The sequence below is a fragment of the Penicilliopsis zonata genome (assembly GCF_001890105.1).
Source record: "Penicilliopsis zonata CBS 506.65 unplaced genomic scaffold ASPZOscaffold_1, whole genome shotgun sequence".
Lineage (NCBI taxonomy): Eukaryota > Fungi > Ascomycota > Eurotiomycetes > Eurotiales > Aspergillaceae > Penicilliopsis > Penicilliopsis zonata.
In genome coordinates, this window is record NW_019208911.1 from 1,459,393 (window position 1) to 1,485,687 (window position 26,295).

The following is a 26,295-nucleotide window of genomic DNA, read 5'->3' on the forward strand; positions in this document are numbered from 1 at the left end:
GAGGAGGTTTTGGGCGCGTTCCTCTCCGCCTTTTTTGGCCCATGACAAACAGAAGCTCCCCAAGAGCTCATCGCCATTTTTTTGTCAGCCGCCCCGCGCACCTGCATCGGGACAGCGACTCCAAAGCATGGAGGACACCGAAGCCCTGGGGGGCCTCCGCGGCCTGTATCAGGATCTGTGTGCTCTTTCGGATCCTTCGCTGGTGAACATTGAGCGGCTTTGCATCGAATTGGAGGCGCAAATCCAGGACTTCAGAAAACTCCTTGACAAGCCCACGAAAAACAACACAAGCCGGCAGGCGTTGCTATCCGGTAGATGAGACATTGTTATTGTGGCTGGTTTCATAGAGTAAAGGACCATGGGCTAACGTGTCTATCGCATGCTAGGAAAGCTCACCGTCGACGATGTCGAGTTTTCGATCAACGAGGAATTCCAGCAACAAGCGCTGCAGTTGGCAGACGCGTTGGATCTTGACGAGCTCCAAGCAGCACTTTTGCTATTTGGAGCGCAGGAGGAGGCTCAGAAGCTGGACCGGACGCCTGTGATTACAGCGATTATGCAATTTCACCAACGCCGGCACTTCCTCCTGGATTGCTTGCGCCTCATCTTCCAGGAGTCCTTCGAGCTGGAGCGGGACAGGACACAGGCTCTTATGCAGGAGGTGGTCGCTCAGGTGCTGGAGATTCAAAATGGCCTTCGAAACGCTTCGTTGTTTGCGAGAAAGGCAATGAGTGCCATGGAGGATGTCGAAAGATGGCTTACGCTGCTCAACGAGCAGGTTCAAAAAGCCTCTATTGTCGGACAATTGGGGGATGCAGATGTGATGGAAGCGATTGAGTTTCAACGTTCGAGTCTGGAGGAACAGCATCAGGCGCTGGGTGGTATTGTCCACTACCTTTTCAAAGGTACCTATACTAGCCCGGAAGATCTTCGTGTTCTCCTCAACCGCTTGAGGAAGCTGGACCGTTTTGATATGCTCCTCGTGCACTACATCCCTGCTACCATTGCGTCCTTTATCCAGCATGGCTCGCCAGAAGGGACCGAGACAAAAAGCCTCCATTCGACCATTATGACAGCCAAAGACCCCCAGGCGTGGGTCCTTCCGAGTTTCCATGCCATGGTCATCGCACTGTGGCTAGCAGTATATAGCGGGCTATTCCTTGACGGTCCACCATCTTTCTGCCCGCCAGGAATCGATCTCGAGAAAGAGGCCGAGATGCGCTCGAAGCAGTTCATGGGTGCTCTTGACGATGGGGGCCTAGACTTTATGCTTGCTGTCTGCTCTGGTGTGAACAACGAGCAATGGGGAGACCCGGCTAGAAAAGAACTGGTGGCACTCTTGCTTAGAGATACCGTGCCTCTAGCTGAGCCAAAATCGTGCTCTGATTACTTCAAGGCTCTTCTGATGGTGAACTTTGAGGTCTTTACGGAATCGTGCATTGCGAACATGCCGGATACTATTCGACTACTAAAATCTGAAGAAGACTCCCAGCGCTTGGAACAAATCACAGCCCTCCGAGATGGGCTGACCTCAACCGTACATCGTGGCTTTTTGGAATCTCGAACCCATCTCGAGTCATTCCTCATGGTCATGGCCTTTTCTTTCGAACACCGACAGGATGCTGCGCAGGAGTTCTGGGCCGATTCAGATGGAAATCTCTATGGCTTCCTTCAATGGGCCTCGAAAAGACAGACCGTCCCCAGAGTCAGCGCGTTTTGTGAAATGCTCTGTTGTATATCGGAGGGCGACGAAAACGCCGTTGCAGCCCATCGTTTCCTCTCCGAAGAAGACAAATTCATGTCGGGCAAATTCAAGCGATCGGCTTCAATGAATTGGACCCAGATGTTTGCCGAACTACAGCTATACGCTTCGAAAGTTACTGAAAAACCTTCTACCTCCCATACGATGTTGCATGCTCGAAAGCCCGAGCCCGCAGATATGAGTGAGCCAGAAAGCCCTGTGATGCTGACCTGCTACTTGCGCTTGATGGGACACCTATCTAAGCAAAGCAGAACGATCAGGAACTGGATGCTTCAGCATCCGACTTTTAATATCGTTGGTACTCTGTTGACTCTATGTAGCGGTCCCATCCCAACACATTTAAGAGCCACTACCTTCATGACCTTGGCTGCTTTGATGACCGATCGGACATCTGCTCACGGCAACGAGATGTGGCTTTCCATCGATCAGTGGATCTCTGGGGGGTTGATGAGCACTTCGGGGATTGGCAAGGTGCCGATTGTACCCAATACTCCAGTCTGGCATGAACAACAGGCGTTCCAAAAAATCGGATCAAGCTTTGATCAGGCAAATGCCTTTGTCGCTTTAATCCACGAACTGGCTTCCCCTTCCTCGGATCAGGCTGGGCTTGCTCTTCTGCTACCGTTTCCCGAATCCTTGGGTTCGTCGTATCGAATGCCGGGCATCGAGCCGTACATCGACTTCGTCTTGGGTCATGCATTGGCTCGAAAGCTCTCCGACCTCAATGAAGTCCAAACCCGCCAGCTCACCTACAACTGCTTAAGCTTTGTGGTCACATGTCTCAGGTCATTCAATGAGAACCTCGTCACACTGCTCAGTCAGTCTTCTGCGTCGCCTGACGCCAGCTCCAAGTCGTCCACACTGACAACTTATATTCGCCTTCATCCTTTCGGACGAGCAGCGGAATGGCTCTTCAATGAGGACGTGATCAAAGCAATCTTTGCCACGGCCCATCAGAATGTCGATGAAATCAACAGAGCCAGTCCTGAGTCAACACTAGTGCTCTCTTTGCTCAAGAGTATCGAAACCATGAACCTGATCATTGATCTTCAAGCCACGTACTTGCACATCGTCAGGCCCGTGCTCAAATCCCAGGCGGCTGGCAGCAAGACATCTGTGGCGAATGCCTCCCTCGCTTCCTTCGAGGACAATGTCCTGACGCACCTCACGATCATTCCCCAGCTGGGTTTGTATTGCGGTTCAAGCCATCAGCAGCTTGTAGTTGAATCCATGTCACTACTGGAAAAGCTATCAAGCTCGAGGAAACTCAACAAAATGTCCTCGCCGGAACTATCGAGGTGGCAGTCATCAAACAAGATTGTGGAAGTGCTGAGTTCAGAAATTGATGTAGACAGTGTGGCACGTCCACTCGTCAATCATATGCAACCAGATCTGAGAGAACTGGAGTCTGGCCCGCAAGCACCTGGATACATTATCCGTGAAAGCTTGTTTGCCCTACTCACAAGCTGCTTGGGTATGATCACTGATCGACCGAACGTGGCACATGTTCTACTTGGCTTCTCAAGTGTCGGTAGCGTCCTCGATGTTGGTTCAGACGGTCTCTTTGCCAACCGAATGTCCTTGCTCCATGCCGTCATTGGCTTTTTGCAAAGCTATCCCGACGGGATGGATGGAAGCATTCTTCCGTGGATGGTGCATCTGAAACGCATGGCTTTTGAAGTGCTCCAGGACTTGTGGTCATCGAAACTCTCGGCAACTTTCACTCTTTCCGAAATGCGTGCCGGTCGGTTTCTCTTCAGTATGTTCACCAGCCAGCAGCTCATCAAACCCTCCACTCTCTGGAACGGATTGTCTATTTTGAGCGGAGATTTTTGGGCCTCGGACTCGGCATCTGCTCTGGCTGAATTTTTGCTCTACCGTAGCCATCTTTATGGCTATGCTACGACTGAGATCCGAGCGGCATCTAAGATCGGATCACCAACCCTCCAGGCCGAAATTCTATCGATTCTGCTCGGAACTTCATCACTGGAGTCTGGAGAAACCATTCGCAATCCCACCGTGTTTGATCTCATTGACTTTGCTGATATGGACCTTGGTATTGATTTCCAGCCTCCTTCGCCGAATTTCCTCAGTGGTGTCAACATCGATGCTTGTGCAAAACCACAAGCTGATGCATCTTTGGTTCTCTATAACCTGGACGAGTATGATGAATTGGTTCAAGTTACCAGAGAGGAGTTACTCTCCAAGGGACAGCTGCGGCCGCAGGACGAAGAACTCTTCTTGGCCGAAGCCGAAGACATCAAAGTGTTCCTCCTTGCCACGAATCAAAGTCGCCAGGCCCTCTTCAATCGATATGTCGCCTTGCGATCCTGGACCGAACTGGTCACTGCCATTGTGACCTCCTCTGCAATTGACGACAGCAACAAGACCCCGTTTATTCATCATTCGATACAAATAATCCTCCCAAAACTCGAGGTTGCCATCTCCGAAGATCGACCCGAGGGCCTTGAGCTAGCACGGTTAGCGGAGACATTGATCAGTAATCTGGAGCCACCCTCGTCTACGACCCAGGCCAGCCGCAGCGGAGACATTATTGATGAGAAATTATACCAGCTGTTCCAGATATGCATGCGGGGGGTTGTTTTAGCAACCAGCAATGTCCATCTGAGAGAGACTCTCTACAACATCTCCGTACAGTATATCTCAAGAATAACGTCATCAGATTCAACACAAGAGGTGTCGAAGAAGCACAGCCAACAGGTGATCAAGAGCTCTGGCCCTATTCTCATCGAAACGATCTGCGACGATGCCTATGTCGGACAGGAAACCTGCAGGGTGTCTGCCCTTCTGCTTTTGAATCTTCTTGCCATTCTAGATAGCCAGGAAGACCTTGTCTTGGCCGATTCGATATCCCAATCGAATTACCTTGCCTTGTTCCTGGACGCGATTCGAACGTTACCTGACGAGTTGTCAGATGCGCAAGCAAACGGTTGGTCATTCTTTTCTCCTTTCACGTCTGGCAGAGATAACTAAATTATGCTTCTCCATCAGATACGGAGCTACTCCTGTCGTATTATGAGTCTCTTCTGTCGCTTCTTCAACGACTCTCGCAGACCAAGAGTGGAGCGACCTGTGTTCTCAAGGCCGGTCTCTTCCAGGCCGTCCGGGACTCGAGGCTGTTCGCTGCGGACCCTGACATTGGGATTGGTCAGTAGATGTTGCTATCTTTCTATCGTTCTTGTATCGATCGCTAACTCGTGATAGAAATCGACAACCCCGACGCGTTACGACGCTATTACGACCTGCTTCTGTCCGTGATCCGTGTCATTGTATCCGCAGTCTTCGTCCGTGGCATCCACAACGAACAAATGCTCGAGCAGACCCGGGGATTCCTGGCTGAAAACAGACAAAGCATGGTGGGCGTCTTCAAGCGTTTTGCCCGAGTCGGTGCAGGCGCTACTGCTGAGAAAAGCGAGACTCTGGACGAACTAGTCAAATCCTACATGGCTCTAATAGCCGCCACAGACTTCCTTGAGGTGAGCCATACCCCATTCTTCTCTTTTCCAACTCGCTGATATCATCCATAGAGCGAGGAGCGCGAGATCCAGCAGCAGTCTCGACCGTCGTTGTTCTCCTAGAGTCCATGTACGCTTTCCTGGAGAGAATTAATGTGAAGGAAGCATGCATTGCTGCAATGTATGAATCATGAGGATTGCCATCTGGGTATAGCTACTATTTTGATACAATTATTAAACGATGCAATGTCTGCTTCGCTCTATACTGGTACTCCATACAACTTACTACCTCTGTAGCAATCACTAGGGAGAGCAAACTCTTCCTCGCAGTTCCCCTATTTCTGGTTCAATTTCGCACCGTAAAAGTTTTTTTTTTTTTTTTTTTTTTCCCTTTTTAAAAAAAAGAAAATATCTGCCTAGAATCCAACATCAAACACCCTGATCTAGGCATATTTCCTTCGCAGTGGCGCTGTGCCAGCACGAGAGAACGACGTATTATCTTATCTCCGTGCAGCGGTCCTTGGTGGAGTTGACCCTCGCCCGCCCTCGACAGCTCGACGACCTCCACTGCCAGCATCGAGACTCTGCAGCTCGCCACGCCTCCCCGCCATTCCCACCGGGCGATATAACCATTCTACTCGCCAGATCTAACGTGGTTGCCATGGTCTGATCCCCCCCATCGAGCCATATTGGTGGTCTTTGGGCGCGGAAAAGCTCCTTTGCCCCCCCCTCCACTCCCCTCTGGATCATTGCGGACTGAACCGGGTAAATGCAGCAGCAGAACTCGAGAGGCGCAACCGAGCAGAGGAGCGGCAAGCGCAAGTCGATCGGCAAGAGGAAGCTTTCTGATCACGGGGAGTCGTCGCAGCAGCAACCGCAGCAACAGACAATCTCGGAGCTTCTGTCAAGTCACGGCCCTGGATACGCACATTCCACGACAAGCAAGCGCGCCAGACGCTCATCCCCTCCGGCTCGGTCTTCTACGCAGGCCCTCATTGCGCCGGATAAGATGTACAACTTCTCCAACTCGGAGCCCAAGGCAAGCGGGGCGTTCGGGCAGAGCAACCCGCTGGGGTTCGGCGGGAACGCCTCGGCGGCGAAGCCACGGCCCTCGCATCCAACTGCCCGGCAGAGTAATTTCACGCCCCATACCGGACCCAAGAGGCTGGTGGTCAAGAACCTACGAACGACGCCACGGTTGAACCAGGACTCATACTTCGAGAAGGTCTGGGCGCAGCTCGACGCCGCGCTGACGGCTGTCTTTGCTGGTGGCAACCTGGCGGTGTCCCTGGAGGAGCTGTACAAGGGGGCGGAAAATGTGTGCCGACAGGGTCGGGCAGCGATACTGGCGGGCAAGCTGCAGGACCGGTGTCGGGGCTACGTCTCGGGGACATTGCATGATGCCTTACTCGCCAGGGCTGGGGACGGCAGCGCTATCGACACGCTGAGAGGTGTGGTCGATGCGTGGACATCGTGGCACACTAGACTGGTATGCCTCTCGCAGAGTGAAAATCATCTTGTTTCTTTCGCCCCGACGAGTTTGGTGCTGACGGGTCTCTGTAGGTGACGGTGCGCTGGATCTTCTATTACCTCGATCAGTCCTTCCTCCTGCACTCCAAGGAATTGCCTGTCATTCGAGAGATGGGGCTTGTTCAATTCCGATCTTTCATCTTTTCGGACCAAAGCCTCAAGACTCCGATCTTACAAGGTGCTTGCGACCTGATTGGGGCGGACCGTCAAGGAGACAGTAGCTCGCTGGTGGACTCATCACTACTGCGCAAGGCCATCGATCTGTTTCATGAGCTCGATGTCTACTCCAGCGATTTCGAGCCTTTGTTTTTGACGGAATCGAAGAAATTCTTCTGTTCGTGGGCCGACAAGGAGGCAGCTGGCTACCTCGCCACCTTTGCAGAGAACAGCCATCACCTGATTGAACGGGAAATGAACCGATGCGAACTCTTTTCTTTGAACAGGAGTACGAAACAGAAAATCTCCGAGCTCTTGGACGAGATTATCGTCGTAGAGCAGGAAGACGTGCTTCTTGATGAGACCGATGTCCTCGGTCTTTTGCGGGCACACAACCAGCTTGCCTTGGAGAGGCTCTACTCTCTCCTTGAGCGACGGGAATCCGGCGTCAAGTTGCGGACGGCTTTTAATAAATACATTGTCGAAGAAGGCACTTCGATTGTCTTTGACCATGAGAGACAACAAGAAATGGTGACCCGCCTTCTACAGTTCAAACAACAGCTCGACGACACGTGGAATGATTCTTTCCATCGAAACGATGACTTGGGACACGTGCTCCGCGAATCATTCGAGACGTTTATGAACAAAGTCCTTAAAACCAACGGGCAGACCGAGACTGCCCGGACGGGGGAGATGATCGCCAAATACGTGGACATGCTGCTCAAAGGCGGCTGGAAAGTATTGCCCGGCCGAAATACAGAAGACATTGCACTTGCGGACGAGGACGCAGAGATCAACCGTCAACTTGACAAAGTGCTGGATCTCTTCCGATTTGTGCATGGGAAAGCAGTCTTTGAAGCCTTCTACAAGAACGACCTTGCGCGGCGCCTGCTTATGGGCCGAAGTGCCAGCGATGATGCGGAAAAGAGCATGTTGACCAGGCTCCGGACAGGTTTGTGCATCATCCTTTTTGAGTTTCTTATTTGTTTGGCGACTGACATCCTGACCAATGCAGAATGTGGCTCGAGTTTCACCCACAACTTGGAATCGATGTTCAAGGATATGGACGTTGCTCGCGATGAGATGTCGGCATACAAGTCCATGCATGGTAGCCGCCGACTCAAACCCGACTTGAATGTCAGCGTCCTCTCTGCATCTGCTTGGCCGACGTACCCTGACGTTCCTGTGCGAATTCCGCCAGTGATCGCAACGGCGCTCGGGGACTTTGAAACATTTTACAACAACAAATACAACGGCCGCAAGTTGAGCTGGAAGCACCAACTGGCGCATTGCCAGATTCAGGCCAAGTTCCCCAAGGGAAACAAGAATCTGGTCGTCAGCTCGTTCCAGGCGATTGTGCTACTGCTGTTCAACGACATCAGCGACGATGAGAAGCTTAGTTACAACCAGATCAAGGAAGCGACCGGTCTTTCTGACCCGGAGCTGATCCGAACACTGCAGTCCTTGGCGTGTGCCAAGTACCGTGTTCTCATCAAGCATCCCAAGGGCAAAGACGTCAACCCGACGGATGAATTCTCCTACAACTCCAAATTCGTGGATGCGAAGATGCATATCAAAATCAATCAAATCCAGCTCAAGGAGACCAAGGAGGAGAATAAGAAAATCAACGAGCAGGCCGATGCCGACCGACACTATGAAGCCCAGGCGGCCATCGTTCGCATCATGAAGAGTCGCAAGACCATCACGCATCAGGAACTGGTGACGGAAGTCATCAAGGCGACGATGACCCGGGGATACCTGGACCCGAAGGACATCAAAAAGAATATCGAGAGGTATGTTTCTTGAAATTTCTCATCCACTCTTCCATGCTAATTCAATGACTCTATGTAGATTGATTGAGAAGGACTATATGGAACGAGATGAAGACAATCGATACCAGTACGTGGCATAGAGCGATGAAACTATGCCATCTAGCTGGTACCTATTAGTTCATGTCGAGTCCTGGTATTTCGAATTTGTTCCAAGCACATCATTATGATCATCAATGACGGTTTTCTTTTTTTCTTTTTCTTATCTGGTGTTCTTGGCTGTTTGGAAATAGGGCATTACTTTCTTTTCCAGTTCCTCAGGGAATACCCATCGTAGTTTTTCTGTTGTCTCCGGAATACTAGAATTCCTCTTACACCATTGTATCGACTGTTCAAGCATCTAGTACTTGGATGAAGTGCTACCAACTTAAGTTCCAACTAATACAAACACGTCTATTCCGTCGGATAGTAGATAGATACTAGATATGGATCTATCTAAGTAGTGGTTCATGTACTGTACCCACTGAAGGCTTCTAGATCTGTTCTTGGGCCTTCGGGTCATTCTGTGATATGTAGAGAACAGTGTACTCCGTAACTATAGTCTCTTATAATAATTGTAGCATATATCTCTAGTAATACTAGGTAACTGGGTATTTCAGTAACTGATGATTTATACCGGTACTTGGATAGTAACTAGAGCTTTCTGTATTGTATGGACTGGAACAGATTACCAATAATACCTCTCGCCCGATAGCCAATTCAAGCTCTGCAATAAACCCCTTACTACTAACCTAACTACTAGTTATACTCCATAGGAAAGGAATTGTTATAGTGAAGAATGCCGCGACGGGATTCCCATAAAGGAAAGCCGAGAGGATCCCCCGTTCCAGACCATGTGAGCTGCTGTCATGTGAGCTCCAAAGAAGGACTCGGAACTTCGACAATTGGAAGTGTGACACGACATATTGTCATATAATAATAATCCATGGAGGAGGAACCTCCCCCCCTCTCCTGGCTTTTAAGAAGACCAGTCTCCCTGTTTCCCCCTCTCTCCTCTTTCTCTTCATCTTATTTCTGTTCCTGAGAGGTAGTTCCCCCCCAGTTCTCACTCCCCAGTCCTCACCCCCAAAAGTTGCTTCCTTCCCTGGAACATCCGTCTGCACCACGAGGGGACAACAGACCACGTTCCTAGTGAGTACAAGAAGCTTCCTGGAGGTGTCTTCATGTTCTAAAAGGCACCAGGCACTCACTGACTTGTTGAAGCCCCCAGGTTCCCCCGCCTTTCCCCGCCATTTTATCCCACGGGCGTGGGGGTTGATATCATCTGGTAATCCTCATCGTGCGGTTGGTTCCACGCATATACTACATATATATATATATATATATATATATATACGCGTATATATCGGTCTTCACCCTATAGCGTGTAGACACTTTGTCGAGGCCCGTTGTGTTGCTTTGGCCGTTTTGAGTGTTCCGCTGAACTCTATACTTCCTACGTCATATCACGATAAGCCATGCAGAGTATGTCGACAGATCCAAAAGGAATCCCAGAGATGACCCCCCCAAAGCCATGAGCAAAAGATTGTTACTGACCTGTGTGACGATTTCAGCGAAGCACTTCTTCTCCGATCCGAACCATCTGGTTCTGACGGCCCTGAACGCTCTCACCATCACCAACCCGTCTTTAGCCTATGACCGCGAACACAAGGTCATCTTTCGTCGGCCAGATGCATCTGCAACACCCAAGGTCTCCATCATCTCTGGGGGTGGTTCCGGCCACGAACCCGCCTTTGCCGGGTTTGTAGGTAAGGGTATGCTGACGGCCTCTGCGGCCGGGAGCATCTTCGCCTCCCCGTCGGCGGAGCAGGTGCGCACAGCGGCCATGCACCGGGTGGAGACTAAGAAGGGTGTTTTCATCATCACCATGAATTACACTGGTGATGTGCTTCACTTTGGGATGGCTGCCGAGAAGGCCAGGGCCGCCGGTATCAAGACAGAGTTCTATGCCATTGGCGACGATGTTGGCGTGGGGAGGAAGAAGAGCGGAAAAGTTGGTCGTCGTGGTCTCGCCGGCGGTATCCTAATTTTAAAGATTGTCGGTGCACTAGCAGAGAAAGGGTATTTCCTATTAATCTTTATTTTCTTACTTTTGCCAAAGAAAGCGAGTACTGACGGGTTGTTTGTTCAGCGGCTCCTTGGAGGAAGTCTATCGCCTCGCAAAGTTGACCAACGAGAATCTTGTCACATTGGGATCTTCGCTTGAGCATGTGCATGTGCCTGGCCGTGACCTCCCTGAAGAAACTGTTCCCGCCGACCAAGTTGAGGTTGGCATGGGTATCCACAACGAGGCTGGATCCCACCGCATCAAAGCGACTCTCGTAGAGCTGGTTCAAACCATGCTCTTGCAGTTGCTGGATCCCAATGACGCAGACCGAGCCTACATCGCCACAAAGCCGGAAGACCAGTTCGTCCTGTTGATTAACAATCTGGGGAGTGTCAGTGTCCTGGAATTGGCGGGCATCACCGATGAGGTGGTTCGTCAACTGGGTCGGGACTACAAGATCAAGCCTGTCCGAGTTATCCAGGGAACTTTCCTGACGAGCTTGAACGGTCTGGGCTTCAGCGTCTCCTTGCTGAAGCTTGTCGACACCGGCCTGGGCGCTGGAAAGTCGATGCTGGAACTCATCGACGCCCCCGCCGAGGCTGTGGGTTGGGCCGCTCCAATCCAGACTGCCACATGGGAAAACCGCTCGGATGCTCCAGTGGACACTTTGACGGTGAAGTCTGACGAGGAGAAGCCGTCCAACCTGAAGGGTACGATATTCCTTTCTTTTCTTTTTTTATCACCGACCGGAATGAATGAAAGTTAACATTCGCAAAAGTGGACCCCGCTGTGCTCAAGAAGGTCCTGTCCGCCGGCCTGAAGCGCCTGATCGCCGCCGAACCTCTCATCACCCGCTACGATACCGTTGTTGGTGATGGCGATTGCGGTGCTGGGCTCAAGCGGGGTGCGGAAGCCATTCTCGCTCTGCTGGAAGGAACCACACTGACTGACGACGCGGTGCGGACCGTGAACGAGATCGTCAACGTGGTGGAGCATTCCATGGACGGCACCTCGGGTGCCATCTACGCTATCTTCCTGAATGCTCTTGCTCACGGCCTCCGCACCCAGGACCAGGGCTCCGCCACCCCCGTCACGGTCGAAACGTGGGCGGCGGCGCTCACCTCCTCCATTGCAGCGCTGGGAAAATATACCCCCGCGCAAGTGGGCGACCGGACCCTCGTCGACGCCCTGGTCCCCTTCTGCACTACCCTTGCCGAATCCAAGGACGTCAAGGCCGCCGCCAGGGCCGCCGAGAAGGGCACCGAATCAACCAAACACCTCAGGGCTAGCTTGGGCCGCTCCGTCTATGTCGGCAGTGAGGAGGAGTGGCTGGGTAAAGTTCCCGACCCGGGCGCGTACGGTCTCAGCGAGTTCTTGACCGGTCTGGCTGAAGCTGTCTGATCTATGATGCAGCTTCGGGAGTCCTTGTAATCGTACATATTAGCCACATTTATGAATTGAGAAAGTGCTATACGTAGCATGCAAATCCTAGCGTAATTGATTTCTTGAAACAATATTATTCCTCATTATCTTTGCTTTATTATATTGAAGTGAATCGGGCTTTCTCCATTTCTCATGCTAAATCAGCGGGTATGGATCGCCGAACACAGATAAAGACACTGAACGCCGCATTTTTTTTAACCTCAACATTTATGACACGAATAGAGTAAGTCAGCCAACAGCTGCCTAGCCCCAGTAGAGGCAGACAGGGATGACGCCCAGAAGAAAAAGGAAGAAAACCGTGAAGAAGCGGGTATCTTTGTGTATCGAAAATCGCTTTCTTTTTGAATCGGTCTGCGAGTGGCACCACAGCGGGAGAGGCCGGCATAGGGGGATGATAAAATCACGTTACAGGGCGAAGACGGAGATAGCTGGGTTAGCACGTGATCCATTCAACTGAGGAGAACCAAGATGACCGAGTCGCCTCGAAGGAACCTGGAGGGGATAGTGAGCAAGGGAGGACGTTAAAATTGGCCAAGTTGCTTCTGGGATCAAACTCACATCTTGCTGATAAAGCGGTCCTTGTTCACACCGCGACCCTTGCCTCCCTTGGGCTTCTCAGTCCACATCTCCTTGACGTTCTCGAGAACCATGTTGCAGTGGCGATCAAAGGCCTTGACCCGTGCAAGAAGCTTGCGGTTGTTCCGACACGAGATCAGGACCTGGGTATGCGTGCGCGTAGCGGTTTGAAGGAGAGAAAGGGGACCAGCGGTCAGCTCGTGTTCCTCGACCAAGGCGACCTCATATTCCCTATAGCATCCAAATAAATAAGCTCGATTCATGACAAAGAAACAACTACCGGTATACCCCGTAGACCAGGGTTAGGCAGCTCAAACATTGGCACTATCATGTGACAGAATCAGGAGATGGGGGGACAACGTACGTGAGCTCGTTCTTGGGCTTGTTGAGCAGGTCTCTGTAGGGAAAGAGATGATATGGTTAGCATGGCGTCGGGGTCATCCATCGTCCATCGGCAAGCGGGGAAGTTCCAGGCAGGATCTCATCACGACGAGCCAATGAGTCATCAATAAAAGAGCCGGGGTGGGATGGCGAGCTTACTGGATCTTCGGGTCGGTCGACATGGTGTGGTATAAAAGGGACGAGGGAGGCACGTCTGCTGCTGCTGCTGCTACTGCTGCCGCTGGCCTTCGCGATCATTCGGGAGGTTTGCTTGGCGCAGAGTTGGAAGAGTCACGTGTTTAATATCACGTGGTCACGCATCTGCTGTTTGTACTGTTTGCACTATTTGCACTATTTGCACTATTTGGCTGTCTGTCGTGTTTGGCAGCTGCAATTTTGCCGGGCGCGCGATTGGCTGCGTCACGTCGCGTCGGGCTACGCCTACACGTCTGGGAGATCATTCAAAGCTTCACGAGGGACCCTCCATGCAAGGCGTTTCTTCTTACTCCCGTACCCTCTCTCCAACCTTTTACCACCACCCGCCACCGCCTAATTGACCTGTTGTCTCTCCAGGGTGAGCTGCAGGGCTTGGTGAAGAGAGTGGTCGCTGTCTCCATCGTTGGTTTTTCACTGGCACTCGCCCTGTTTGGAAGTGGAAGAAGGCGTGACCGTCCCACGGCTTCGCCTTGACATTCCAGAGGTTGCCGTCACCCCGCGACTCGGCGTGCATGCCCTTGCATTGATAGATTCTCGATTGACGAGTTGCCGTGACTGGTCGACTGGCTAAACCCCCTTTTCGAGCTCCTCTTATCTGGTTGTTCCGGCGTTTCCACCTCACCGCACATTTTACGCTTCGGTCCGGTCTTCAGGAGAGCTTATTCGATTTCCCTCTCTCCTTCTCTCTCCCTCTCTCTTTCTCTCCCCCACTTCTCTTTGTCATACGATTACTCTCCCTCTCTCTCTATACCACAATTTCGGCTTCTTATGGTTAAGAAAGACGGTCTGGCGGCATGGAGTCCCAAGACGGAATATCCGTCCGCCCTATGAGGCGTATGTTTTCTACTCATACCCAAATACCCACGGTGTAGCGCAAAAAGGCTGACTCTCTCTTCGTCTGATCAGTGAAAGTACTTTATACCTTTGACGACGAAAGCAAAACACACTGCCTGGCTCGGTGGCCGCAGCTGCTGGATATTCAGACGGCTTATTTGGATGAAAAGACTCAAATAGGGGTTATTGAACTGAAGACCTGCATTCAAGCCATCGTCTCTGCCAGGTTTGCCACATCTTCCCCCCCCCCCCCCCCATCCTCCCATCACCTAGGCTACAAATGAGATGAAACTAATTAATTCCAATGGGCTCTAGTCCGGAACTGGTTGCAAAACTCGGTCATGATTACACCGTCTATGCATACGATTACTCTGAGTACGAGACGCCCTTGGTGGGGCAGGGAATGCTATCATGGGTTCTCGCCTCAGCTTCACCCACCCCCAATGCCCCGGCACATCAGTCCCAGACTATGGTCACCGGTCGTGTGTGCAAGAATGTGCTAGGTTTATTCACAAAGGGTGCGCAGGAGACCTTGGAAGTCAAGCTGCGCCTAGTTCCCGTGCCGACGGTTCTGCAAAGTGAATACCTGGAGAGCATGCAGAAATACAGAGAGCTTAGCAATGTCATTCCACATGAGTTTGATGCTCAGGTCTGGACCAACTTCCTGCGCCAGAACCCAAACCTGCTGTCCTACACCAAATCTCAGCAACCCGAACGCACTACCTCCCCCATCAGCCACTCTGGCATTGAGAAGTTCCATCAGCTGCTCTGTGAAGGCTCAACTCCCAGGGAATTGCCCTCCATTCACCCTAATGATCAGTACCGATCGGCATCTCCCTCTCAGTCCATTATCGTTCCTCCTAGTCGAGTCTCGACTCCCGGTGGACAACATTCGTCGAGCCGTCAGCAGCAGCAGCAGCAGCAGTCGGGCGGAGCGCCGAGTGATCTCATTCGACCCGAATCTAGCGCTTCGATGCGGGACGCTGACTTCCAGTCTCGCCCCTCTCTAGCCCGCCGGGATTCGATGCAATCTGGCTACGGTAGTGGCGAGGACTCGGCGGAACCCCCACGAAAACGCGCCAAGCTGTACAGAGCCGACTGGCCTGGTAAGTCCGACTACAATATCGAAAGGCAGCCAAGCTCGCTGCGAGTTGCGGCAAGCACCGCTGCATCGGTCCGTATCCATCGTCCAACACCCATGAACCCCTCGATCGCTGCTGCCCAGCAGTCTGGAGACGAACCTGTTCGCCCCCCCACGCCCATCTCTCGCCCAACAGACTTGTCACGCAGAGTCCGTTCGACCCCCAGCCTGCTCCGTGAAGCTTCCAGCCAGAGTCTAGTGCAATATACATCACCGTATCCCATGAGTGATGACCAACCCCCCGAAGATCCGGCCACGACCTCTCCTGAAGAGGTTCGCTACCAAGGACTCTTTGAGCCTTCGTTCAGCATGCCCTCGTCTCCCCCTGTCATGGATTGTGGGTTTCCTCCTAGGTCGAGCCCTGTCTTGCCCCCAATGGTTATGGACCAGGACTCCGGTTTCATGAGTGGTGGCTTGGAGGATCTACTGGATAATGAGGCCGACACGCCCGGGGACGAATGCCAGGGTGCAGTATCCAATAAGCCAGCCAACAGCCAGGGCACTGCGAGACAGACAACAGTATCTCAAGCCAACTCTCCCGATGAAACTCGGTCAGCCTTGGGAAATTCCAGTAGGCCGTTACAGCTCAACACTGGCTTCGCTGGACTTACACCAAAGGAAATGTCCCCGACACTTCCTCGCCCCCCGTTGAGCAGGACTAACTCCAGACCTTCTTCAAGAGCGGGAGTGAGACCGACGCCAAAACCCTTGGCCCCGGCACCCATGTCCCAAAGCGAGGTCGAGCAGCTGATGAGTTCGTTGCCTGCTAGCGATCCAGTTATTCCAGGTCAGCTACAGCACTCACACTCTTGGGCAGGCCCGATGAGTGACTATCCTACCGTGGCCACACCTGCCCCGCAGCCGATGGAAGAAGTCAAGGTTAGGAGTGGAGCAGGTGCACGACGATTGCGTCAAGTCCAAGCACGTCTAGATCAGTGCATCAAGAATGGGAAAGCTCCTCCCTTCTGTGAAAATTGCGGCGCGATCGAAACCCCCACCTGGCGCCGAGCCTGGTCCAAGGAAATCGTGGGCAGTGAGCAGCATGCCATCGAATTCGTTAAGGATCCGACCATTTTGTTCTGGCAGGCGCTGGAAAGAGACGACAATGACAATGTCACCAAATTCAAGCTCTATAAGAAAAGCCTTGTTGATGAGGATAATGACTTTGTCCAGGTCCTCCTCTGCAATCGTGAGTATCAGTCAATTGATTTCTACTTGAAAAATCTATATCAAATCCGCTAACATTGGACAAGCTTGTGGTCTCTGGTTGCACAAGTTCAAAACTATGCGCCCTGAGAATAAGTGGAACAAGCACCCAAAAGATAAAAGAAAACGGCCTTCAAGGAACCGCAAGGGGGGCCCGCTTTCGAACGGCAATGCTTCCACTAGAAGCCGCAGCAAAACTCAAACCCATAAGCCAGCAGAGTCTTCACCTGGCCCTAGCGATGCCTCTTCGCCGCCAGGTGAAGATGGTATTACCCCTCGTGTCGACAACGAAAACGACAATGACGATGACATTCAAGAGTCGCTGTCGAAACGTCGCCGAGCCAATAGTATGGAGCCCCGTCGTTCTACTGACACGGTTCAGAGTCATTGGGAAGAGCACGATGCGATGGAGGCTTTGCGCAGGGCTATCCAATCCAGCCCCGCTCGAAACATGGATAAGCGCCCTGTGCCAACAGCAGGGGAGGATCTTACACCTCAACCAGTAAGGAGAGCCTTATTCCCGCACTCTCAAAGCGATGGCCCGTTGAAACCTCTCGAGGAATCGATGACGAATAGCCCGCGACGAAGCCCTCGCTCTGGTTTTCAGCAAAAGGCAGACAAGAGTGCCCGAGACAAGGAAAATCTGGGTAGCTTCGATGACCTCTTTGAAAGCCCGAGCTTTCAGTTCGATACATTGTCCAGCCCTACACCCAAGAGACGTGCCCGCCCTAGCTTCCTAGAGAAACGGCTATCCTTACCTGGCGTTTCTCCCACGAAGCGGAAGAATGGCAAACTCGACATGTCTCCCGCGAGACTCGCTGCGGAGAGGCTTCAAAATGCCAACAAGCAATCTCGCAATGACTTGTCCGGCCTTGCCGCGTTGCAGAGTGAAGTCATTGGCCCGGAGAACTTGGAGGCTATCGATAACATCATTATGGACATGTTGGATGACAACGCCGCCTCTGTCACGATGCAGAGAGATGGCCTGTATCCCCAAGCTGTCAACGACTGGACAGACTGGCTCCCGTCAAACTATGTGTCTCCCGCCGGCTCGGACGACGAAAACATACCTGCCGGTGGAAACTCCATTGCTCAGGAAGATACCGATGACCTCATCAATGCGATCTTGTCTGACCCGGACGTTCACAAAGAGAATCTGCACAATTCTCAATTCAACCCCTTCATCTCTGTGCTCGACTCTGGATTTTTCAGTTCCGACTCGTTGAATAACCAGGATCTCACGGAGATCGGCCCTAAGGACGATAAATCAACGTATCACCCTGGTGGCAAAAAACAGCCCGCTGATAGTCAAGACCTTTCACCCTCCAAGGAAGGCTTGGCTGTCATCATTGGGCCCTAATGCTCTTCTTTTTCTTTTTGCTTTTCAATCATGTATTTCCCAGCGACAGCGTTTGGACGATGTTCAGTTCCGTCTATCTGATATTACCAGGTACTTCGGTACACACACAAGCCGCGATATCCCCCCTTTGTTTTTTCATCTCAAAACTTGCGTCTCCGGTGCCTCGTCTGATACCCTATGTTGAAGACACTTGCTTACCACTTCTACACACGTGTTCCTATTAAAATAGAATAGGATCAGCTGGATCAAAATAAAATATAATGTTAACTCCTATTATACTTGAAAGTATATGTAGTGAAATATAGGCTCTGTGATTAGGCGACCTGCTAGAAAGATCTTCATATCTTCATTCTCTTCCGCAGTCATCCCATCATCCCCCCTTGCCTAAAGACAGTCTGCGTATCTGAGACTGAATGATAGGAACGAGCGGTGAGTGTCAAGGTTTCTTATAAGAAACCAACTCTAGCTTAGATAGGTTGAGAATGATGATTTCTCTAGTGATTGATGCAATTGATTATATCCATTCATATCCGCATTAATTCCCCCCCCCCCCCCCCATCACCTCGACTATTCATTTGAATCGTAGAATATCCCTTTCACGCGGTGTGTCGCCTCGACGACGTATTCATAGGCTTTGTAATCTGCACCACTTAGCCATGGTGTACAAAACGTACGAGAGAGAGAGGAAAGAGAGAGACTCACCACAATCCGCTGGATTCCCCCAGTCCATCGTCCCTAAAACTCGAACCCCGAGGCCCTTCAAAAAAGACAAAATTATTACCACAACCCTATATGATTGAATTGAAGGAGAAAAGATAGGGTTGCTATTTCTTACCTGCCCCCCCTCAAGATCAACCACCTTCCCCACCACCTCAATCAGCTTGCCCATCTGTAGATGCGAGTCCGGCTTCAGGAGAAGCGTGACGTCCCCGTTATTCCCGCAGGTGATGGTCGCTGTGTCGCCGCGCAGAGCCGTCACGGTGCCCAGCAGACGGACGGTGTGTGTTGCGCGGGGGCCCGTGGCGCTGGAGGGGTGGAAGGCGTGCAGGTGGGCGGGGAGCACACGGGGGGTCTGGAGAGACATCTTGCAGATTGATGTGAAGTAAAATGAAAAAAGAATATCCTTTGCGTAGCTGAGAAGCTAATGGTTTCCAATTAGATTGTGGTCTGAGGTGGTGGTGATACGGCGCGTCCGCGACTCCCGTTAACGCGTAGCCACGTGACCTTATTAACGGGATCAAGGCTGATTTTTCCAATACGCAGCACGAAATGAGGAGCTTGAGACCACTTCATTAAGGGATATTGCTACGGTAGTATTTCTAGTTCTATCTAGGATCCTCTCAAGCTATTACCGCAATCTTCTAATCCACGTCTAAGCTCACGCTGCTGGTCGATTTTGGCAGTCTGCACTCTGCAGAATCAGATCTTATCAAGCACGTGATTTAAATCGCCGCAGCGACACAGCTTTATCGAGAGAAGCTTCGGACTAGCTGGCAGCAGTTGCACTCGGATTTCCCACATGTTCAAAAAGTATCTGGAAGAGTCGGTAGTCTTATAAAAGACATGTTCATATAGAGCTCTGGAGGAACGAGGAACCAGTATTGACTCACAATGCCGCCACCGCTTCCTTCTTCCCATCGTGGCATGACCGCCAACCCTCTCAAGCCCGTCGCGCGATACCGCCCCGGAAAGCCGGTCGTCGAGGAACCATCATCAGAAGAAGAGGAGGAAGAGGAAGATGAAGAGGAACAGCGGAAGATCGAGGAGCGAGAGCGTCGTCGGCAGGAAGAGGCTCGGAGACGACTGCAGAGACAGCAACAGCAAAAAGCACCAAAAGCGAGCTCATTCCCTTCAGGTGCTGCGAGCAGTATTGCCAAAAAGGTGCAGGATGTGAAGATCGAGGATGAAGAGGAGGATGAAGAAGAAGGATTCGTCACAGATGAGGAAGAAAAGCCTACACCGCGCGCCGGAGAGGTAAAAGCAGCCGCTACGACAAAGGAAGAAGAAGAAGAAGAAGAAAGCGAAGAGGATGAAGAAGAGGAAGAAGAAGAGGAAGAAGAGGAGGATAGTTCGGAAGAGGAAAGCAGTTCTGAAGAAGAGGCACCCCGAAGAGTCCTCCTACGACCTACGTTCATCAAAAAGGACAAACGGAACAACGGGACAGTTGCGGGGGCGGCGGCGACGAGTAACAATACCAGGGCAGCAGGAGCTGGTGGAGCGATTGCAACTGACTCGATGGCCGACTCAGAGGCCCGCCGAGCGCAGCGACAGGAGAAAGCGGACCAGCTGGTGCGCGACCAGTTGGAGAAAGACGCGATCGCGCGGTCGACTGCGAACCGGGCCTGGGACGACGACGACGAGCTAGTGGAAGCCGGCGAAGAAGGGGCGATCGACGACCGGGACGGTGTCGACCCGGAAGCGGAGTACGCAGCGTGGAAGCTTCGGGAGCTTCAGCGGATCAAGCGGGAGCGCGAGGCGATCGAGGCAGCGGAGAAGGAGCGCGAGGAAGTAGAGCGGCGACGGAACCTGACGGCCGAGGAGCGCGAGGCAGAGGACGAGGAGTATCTGGCTCGACAGAAGGAGGAGCGCGAGGCAACCCGCGGCCAGACCGGGTTCATGCAACGATACTTCCACAAGGGGGCCTTCTTCCGCGACGACCTCGAGCGCGAGGGGCTCGACAAGCGGACCCTGATGGGCGCCCGGTTCGCCGACGACACCTCCTCCCGCGAAACCCTGCCGCAGTACATGCAGATCCGCGACATGACCAAGCTCGGCAAGAAGGGCCGCACGCGCTACCGCGACCTCAAGACCGAGGATACCGGGCGCTTCGGGGGCGGGTACGAGAATCGTCGACCCTGGGCCCGGCGCGAGGGTGATGCTCCCCCAAGCGATATCACAGACGACCGCTTCCTCCCTGATCGACCGACAGGGCCGACGGGTGCAAATGCAAGTGTGCTTCGTGAGCGGCGTGCATCTCCGCGACAAAGGCCGAGGTCAAGGTCAAGGTCGAGGTCGAGGTCGAGGACTCCACGAAGACGGTCAAGGTCCAGATCGTACTCTCCACGCCGAGACCGGCACGGCCGAGAGCCAGGCTCACGCAAACGCAGTCCATCGCCGTATGATGAGAGGGACAAGCGACGACGGACAGTCAAGAGTACAAATTAGGCAATACTTCTTTTCTTCTTCTTCTTATATTAAAGAATTTATACAGCACGTAGCCCGCTGCGTGCCTTGATATTAATGCTTAAGCCGAAAATTCTCTATTTCACACCTGCCCGTTCCAAGACCTTCTCCCGTTCCATCACACTGTCTCCGAAGCGGAGCAAGAAAACCGTACGAGCAGGCCACAGCTCCGACGGCTGGTTATGCGCCGACACCTTTGCCTCAAAGCCACAGCCATCACAGACCCCCTCGATGATACCCGCGACAAACGCCGCACAGTTGAGCATGCTCATTTCGCGCGGCACGCTGATAAAAGTGTTGACCAGCGGGTCGTTGTCGGTAATCATGTACTCGTTCGGCGTATCGGGGGAAACAGAGTGTTCGAGCGCGTCCGCCGCCCGCTGGAACAGTAACCGCCACAACGGGCCGTGAATCATATGTAAGAGCGGTAACAGGCGTAACGGTCTGTTCGGGGGGGTGGAGCTCGTCGACGAAGATGATGTCGTTAACCCAGACGTGCCGCTGCTACTACTGCTGTTCCGGTAGAAGAGGAGGTCCAGTAGTCGGAGACCGAGAGGGTATCCTTGTTCATTCAGTCTATTAAATCAGCAAAAAATTTCACTTCACAGTAGAAACGAAAACAAGTATTTGGAAAAACGGTTTACCTCCGTTCTAAATCTTGGATGCCTGTAACTCGGCGCTGCGCGTACGTGACCATCTCCGCGAAGAGGAAAGCGAAGCTCGCGCGGCTGAGCTCCGCCGTGCGGCTGCGGTTGAGGTGGCGGTCATAAATGGTTTTGCGGTTCGAGGGAACGCGTAGACCCGTGGTGGTGCTCTGTGAAACGGTTGATAGGCGCTGCGAAGACGGTTTCTCGCTGTCGGGGGGGGGAGGAGGTTGAGGGTTGCTCGCGCTGATGGACAGCATTGGTGCATGGCGGTTTGCCATATTCCGTACCCCAGTGATCCTGGGGAAGATATCTTTAACGAGATTAAAGGAAGGGATGAAGACGGGTCTGTGAGTTATCACATTGGTCTGTCGATTGTACTATTTGAAGTTGAAGTCGGGACTGTAGATGATGTTGGATATCGATACGGCGGGGCAGAGAGCCTTTTGTGCAGTTTCACTATCATTTTAGATATGATTCAATTACATCTAATCGACTCGGCTAATATAGTAGTCGTTTTGTAGACAATCAGGCTATGGCAGCTACTTAAAAGCTTTCTGCTTCTGCCGCGAGTTCCAGTTCAGAGTCTTGGAAATACTCTGCACCCAGTCTTCTCCCCGACTGCCAAACGGCAGGACATTGGCAAACGGGTAGCGCGAGGCAGAGACGGTCACGTAGTCGCCCGGGTGTAATTCAACCCTCTCTCGCCCATCAAAGCTAGCCCAGGAGGTTGTGCGCGCGTCATAAGGCACGCCCATCCGCAGGACGATGGTATCCGGAAGGATTATCGGTCTGAAGGACAAGGTATGTGCGCAGATGGCTGTGACGAGGATGACGGGGTTCTCTGGGTGCGACAGCGATCCGCCGGCCGCCAGGTTATACGCGGTGGAACCGGTGGGCGTGGCGATGCAGATACCGTCCGCTAGGACGGTGGTGAAGTGCTCGTCGTCGCCGAACAGTTCAATTTGCGACATGGCTGTGTTGTTAGCAATCTCAACAAAAAACACTAAAAAGGAGAAGGGGAAAGGGGAGGGAGGAAGTACTTGGATTTGGCCCTCGGTCCAGAACGACATCGTTTAATATTTGAAAGAGCTTGTCCGGCGTGTGCGTCAGGGTGTCGCCCTGTTCCTCACCGATCAGCTCCTCGACAAGGTCCCGTTTGGGGGCGCCTGGTCGAGACTCGTCGTCGGGCCGGGGTTTGGTACGCATGACGGTACATTCGAAGCGTAGTCGCAGGCTGACCACGACGCCCTCGCGGAAGGCACTGGTGAGGGTATCCTGGTAACCGTTGAAATCGAACTTGGTCAGGAAGCCTAGCGAGCCCAGCGAAAACGACAGCACGGGCGGGACTATACGTTGGAAGAGCCAGCTGGTATAGAGGACAGTGCCGTCGCCGCCGAGGGTGACGACAAAATCGAACAGGTGCGGATGGTCCTGCGCGAGCTTGGTATCCCAGTAGTGCAGACGGCCCTGGGCCGTAGGCTCCTCCTCGAGGAGCTGAACGGCGGCAAAGTCTGGATGGGTCTGTAAACGCTTCTCCACGTACACATTGTACGGGGTATGGCGGTCCTTGGATAGGAGCCACTGGGTGACTTTCCGGGTCAGGCTGACGAGACTCTCGTCGTGGGGTTTGGTGACCAGGAAGACGTTCTCAACCGACAGGCGGAGACGAATGCTGCCCAGCTTCTTCGACAGCTTGCGCACGTTCCAGGCCATATCCGACAGCTGGCGTTTGGTTAAATGGCGCGACTGGATGACGGTCGGGCTGGGCTTCTGGATCTTGTCGCCAAAGTCGACGACCGAGACCATCTCGTCGCCGGTCGTGATGTTGGCGTCGCCGACCAAGCGCTCCATCTCCAGCACGCGGTCCTTGCCCTGCGGGTTTTCATTCTGCGCGGTTGACGGAGCGATCCATTCGCCGGCGATGAGCGAGTGCACAAAGCACGCCGTCGTCCGGTCGACCTGCTCGAGACTCTGGCGCAGCTTGGGGTTATCCGCGGTGACGAGCGACGATTTTCGGCGGTGGCTGCAGTCGGGATAGAAAACTACCTGGTTCTATTAGAAATATGTCTTTTTTTTTTCTCCCTCTCAACACTGAAATGTACCTCGAGCTGGTTCTTGTCCCTGTCGCTTGAGGGACCGCCACCGCCATCACTCTGTCTGTAGGTTAGTTTCGAGGCTGCGGGCAAGACAGTATAGAGAAACGAGGTATCCAAAGTCGACATACCAGACTACTTCCCTCCATTATAATCTTGCTGCCAGCGTTGCGATCTCATTGCTCTACGTGGACTGGAGAGTTGAGGGGTTCGATATCCGGATCTCCAGCGTGATGACGTCGACGTACCAGTCAGTAGACAGTACCTACACTACTCCGTACACTTTACAGGTAGATGTTGATAACTACTATTATTCTTTCATATCGTTAGTTATTCACTTACAGGCTGGTGATATACTCCAGTATACCTATTCCCATCCATTTCTCCCAGCCATAGGTACTCCGTATATCATATGTCGTAGGAGGATATGGAATACTCCGTACAAGTTGCAATATCTATCAGACCCTTGCAGACAGAATTTCCAAGGCCATGTGCTGTCACAGGAATACCTCATATGCACCTAGTCAAGCCTGCATCGTCAGCGGGCAGATGGAGTGCATGAGTACGGAGTATATGAGGACGGAGTACCGACAGGAAGCCCATGATGCGTCCGTCTATTTTATCTAGATCAGTATGTACGGAGTAATAGGAGCCAAGCACTGTGCTACGTAACTCACTGCCTAATCTTTTTCTGTATCACCTGAAGGCTTATGGGGTGCCTAGAGGTAGCAGGTAGCAGGCAGGTACCTAGCAGGTAGTTAGTACTCCGTACTCTATCTAGGCAGTGCCGTAGCAACGAATTAGGGGGAATGACGTATTACATATTCTTATTCTTAATGAATAACTGCATCGGTTCAATCTGTCCGAGTCTAGACCAACTCTTGTGAGAGACTTCCGGAGACTGTCCGTGATGGAGGGTGGGGAGAATATCGGTCGGTTCCTGGAGCCAACGTGGCGGGATTACGGAGTAGAGGGCGGCAAACGGCAACCAGATACGAGTCTGAGTCTACGGAGTAGGTAAATACCTAGGGAGTAATAATAACTACCTAGGTACCTAGTAGTATCTAGTTAGTTACTAGGTAGGTACTCATACTACTAGGTACGCCATAACCACAAGGCCTAATACTAGTGATGAAACTGTCCGAGCGCAGTGATGGGTTATGCTGACTATCCAGTTCCGACGGAAGCCTCGGCAAAAGAAGAAGAGGATCTGGAGTCAGATTTTTACGGAATACTAGCTAGTAACTCAATACCGGTACGGAGTACTATGTACATAGTACTGTACTCCGTAGTGCTACGGAGTATGTAGTACATACTCATAATCCACATGGCGACCGATCTGTTTCAGTTGCCGCTTAGTCTCGTATTATCAGGTTCGAGAAAATAGACAACCAATATTGGGTCACCCAAGAATGAGCGCCGATCGAGCCCACAGCCACACGTGTGTCCATGGATCGATGTTAGTCATCAGCAGCCATACCTATTACTATTAATTTACAGCTTCATAAATGTAGTAGTAGTAGTAGTAGGTACTGCGTAGCAACCCTTAGCGATCCCTGCCTGCGGGGTCATATGTAGGTACCTAGGTATCTAGGACTAACAACTTAGTTATGATACTAGTTGGTGATAACTACCTAGCAGTTAGGTAGGTACGGAGTACTGCTGATCATACGACTGATATAAGTACTGTACTAGCCCTAGGTATTATTGATAGTAGCTAAGGTAGTCGCGCAAAACCATCCTGCAGGATCTTGCAAGGGGCTGCTGTGACTCGGTCGCATATCTAGTACACTACATATGACATGCTCGATTTGATCCTGGCAAGTGGGTATTTAATGGTCATCTGATACGGAGTACTATAGTAGTACAGGAGTGATAATTTTGATATTCCGTACTACAAGTATTGTAGGTAGAGTACGAGTACTAGTTAAAGTATTCTCTACTAATAGACTGGAGCTGGTCCACCATGTAAAAGGCGGTGTCTGCCGTGTCTTTAGCGCTACACAACTTGACTTTGAATATTTATTAATTTAATATTTCCAAGGTAACTAATAGTACGATCAAGTTAGTCATGCTTCTGGAATCTACGGAGTCTTCCAAGGTTCGATTGACTGCGAAATACAGAATAACGATTGGTGGGAGACTTTTCGGATATAACTAGCGCAAGTTACGAAATACTTACGGAGTACCTAGTACGGAGTAGATACATGGTACGGAGGACTAGTTGACTAGGAGTTATGGGTACTAACTACTAGGTAGTTATGTAGTATAAATGATGTACTGTCGTAACCAGTGGTCCACTTTATGTAGGTAGTTCTACGGAGTAGATTAATTACCAGTAGTCGTACATATCTACCTACCTAGGTACCTAGTTACCTAAGTATGTACTCCGTAGTATGTCTATTCTAGTGGAGT

General features: G+C 51.9%; 8 protein-coding genes across 8 annotated transcripts; 4 read left to right on the forward strand and 4 right to left on the reverse strand.

Annotated features, from left to right (window-relative positions):
* The first annotated feature begins 60 nt into the window (after positions 1-60).
* On the forward strand, positions 61-9,156 carry ASPZODRAFT_156001 (hypothetical protein). The gene is made up of 8 exons (XM_022726247.1): positions 61-311; positions 387-4,712; positions 4,775-4,930; positions 4,988-5,259; positions 6,020-6,727; positions 6,802-7,876; positions 7,940-8,717; positions 8,776-9,156. The coding sequence occupies exons 1-8, from the start codon at positions 128-130 to the stop codon at positions 8,834-8,836; spliced, it is 7,560 nt and encodes a 2,519-aa protein (XP_022585521.1). The 5' UTR covers positions 61-127; the 3' UTR covers positions 8,837-9,156.
* Positions 9,157-9,760: 604 nt separating this feature from the next.
* ASPZODRAFT_156002 (hypothetical protein) lies at positions 9,761-12,201 on the forward strand (the record flags this gene model as incomplete). The annotated part of the gene is made up of 5 exons (XM_022726248.1): positions 9,761-9,884; positions 9,957-10,217; positions 10,307-10,814; positions 10,885-11,510; positions 11,579-12,201. The coding sequence occupies exons 2-5, from the start codon at positions 10,211-10,213 to the stop codon at positions 12,199-12,201; spliced, it is 1,764 nt and encodes a 587-aa protein (XP_022585522.1). The 5' UTR covers positions 9,761-9,884; positions 9,957-10,210.
* Positions 12,202-12,662: 461 nt separating this feature from the next.
* Positions 12,663-13,332, reverse strand: ASPZODRAFT_127007 (hypothetical protein). Its single transcript, XM_022721625.1, has one exon. The coding sequence runs from the start codon at positions 13,080-13,082 to the stop codon at positions 12,798-12,800; it is 285 nt and encodes a 94-aa protein (XP_022585523.1). The 5' UTR covers positions 13,083-13,332; the 3' UTR covers positions 12,663-12,797.
* Positions 13,333-14,210: 878 nt separating this feature from the next.
* Positions 14,211-17,957, forward strand: ASPZODRAFT_57492 (hypothetical protein; the record flags this gene model as incomplete). The annotated part of the gene is made up of 4 exons (XM_022728687.1): positions 14,211-14,250; positions 14,323-14,476; positions 14,566-16,580; positions 16,645-17,957. The coding sequence occupies 4 exons, from the start codon at positions 14,211-14,213 to the stop codon at positions 17,955-17,957; spliced, it is 3,522 nt and encodes a 1,173-aa protein (XP_022585524.1).
* A 567-nt stretch (positions 17,958-18,524) lies between these two features.
* ASPZODRAFT_54789 (hypothetical protein) lies at positions 18,525-19,041 on the reverse strand (the record flags this gene model as incomplete). Its single annotated transcript, XM_022728494.1, has 3 exons — positions 18,525-18,598; positions 18,660-18,714; positions 18,793-19,041. The coding sequence occupies 3 exons, from the start codon at positions 19,039-19,041 to the stop codon at positions 18,525-18,527; spliced, it is 378 nt and encodes a 125-aa protein (XP_022585525.1).
* A 527-nt stretch (positions 19,042-19,568) lies between these two features.
* On the forward strand, positions 19,569-21,122 carry ASPZODRAFT_138143 (hypothetical protein; the record flags this gene model as incomplete). Its single annotated transcript, XM_022724422.1, has 1 exon — positions 19,569-21,122. The coding sequence occupies one exon, from the start codon at positions 19,569-19,571 to the stop codon at positions 21,120-21,122; it is 1,554 nt and encodes a 517-aa protein (XP_022585526.1).
* Positions 21,123-21,175: 53 nt separating this feature from the next.
* Positions 21,176-22,084, reverse strand: ASPZODRAFT_127012 (hypothetical protein; the record flags this gene model as incomplete). Its single annotated transcript, XM_022721626.1, has 2 exons — positions 21,785-22,084; positions 21,176-21,716 (listed from the first exon to the last, which is right to left on the reverse strand). Coding segments are annotated over exons 1-2 (754 nt in total), but the record flags the coding sequence as incomplete, so codon positions are not given.
* A 242-nt stretch (positions 22,085-22,326) lies between these two features.
* Positions 22,327-24,029, reverse strand: ASPZODRAFT_11866 (hypothetical protein; the record flags this gene model as incomplete). The annotated part of the gene is made up of 4 exons (XM_022721201.1): positions 22,327-22,760; positions 22,828-23,833; positions 23,890-23,940; positions 24,012-24,029. 4 exons carry the CDS (start codon positions 24,027-24,029, stop codon positions 22,327-22,329), a joined length of 1,509 nt encoding a protein of 502 aa, XP_022585528.1.
* Between the last annotated feature and the right edge of the window lie 2,266 nt (positions 24,030-26,295).

Bases quoted from the DNA above. Each gene is read 5' to 3' on its own strand.
- ASPZODRAFT_127007 (XM_022721625.1), bottom strand. From the start codon at position 13,082: ATGAATCGAGCTTATTTATTTGGATGCTATAGGGAATATGAGGTCGCC.
- ASPZODRAFT_156001 (XM_022726247.1), top strand. From the start codon at position 128: ATGGAGGACACCGAAGCCCTGGGGGGCCTCCGCGGCCTGTATCAGGAT. The intron at 6,728-6,801 runs GTATGCCTCTCG...GGGTCTCTGTAG, and splicing joins CATCGTGGCACACTAGACTG to GTGACGGTGCGCTGGATCTT. The intron at 7,877-7,939 runs GTTTGTGCATCA...TGACCAATGCAG, and splicing joins GTTGACCAGGCTCCGGACAG to AATGTGGCTCGAGTTTCACC.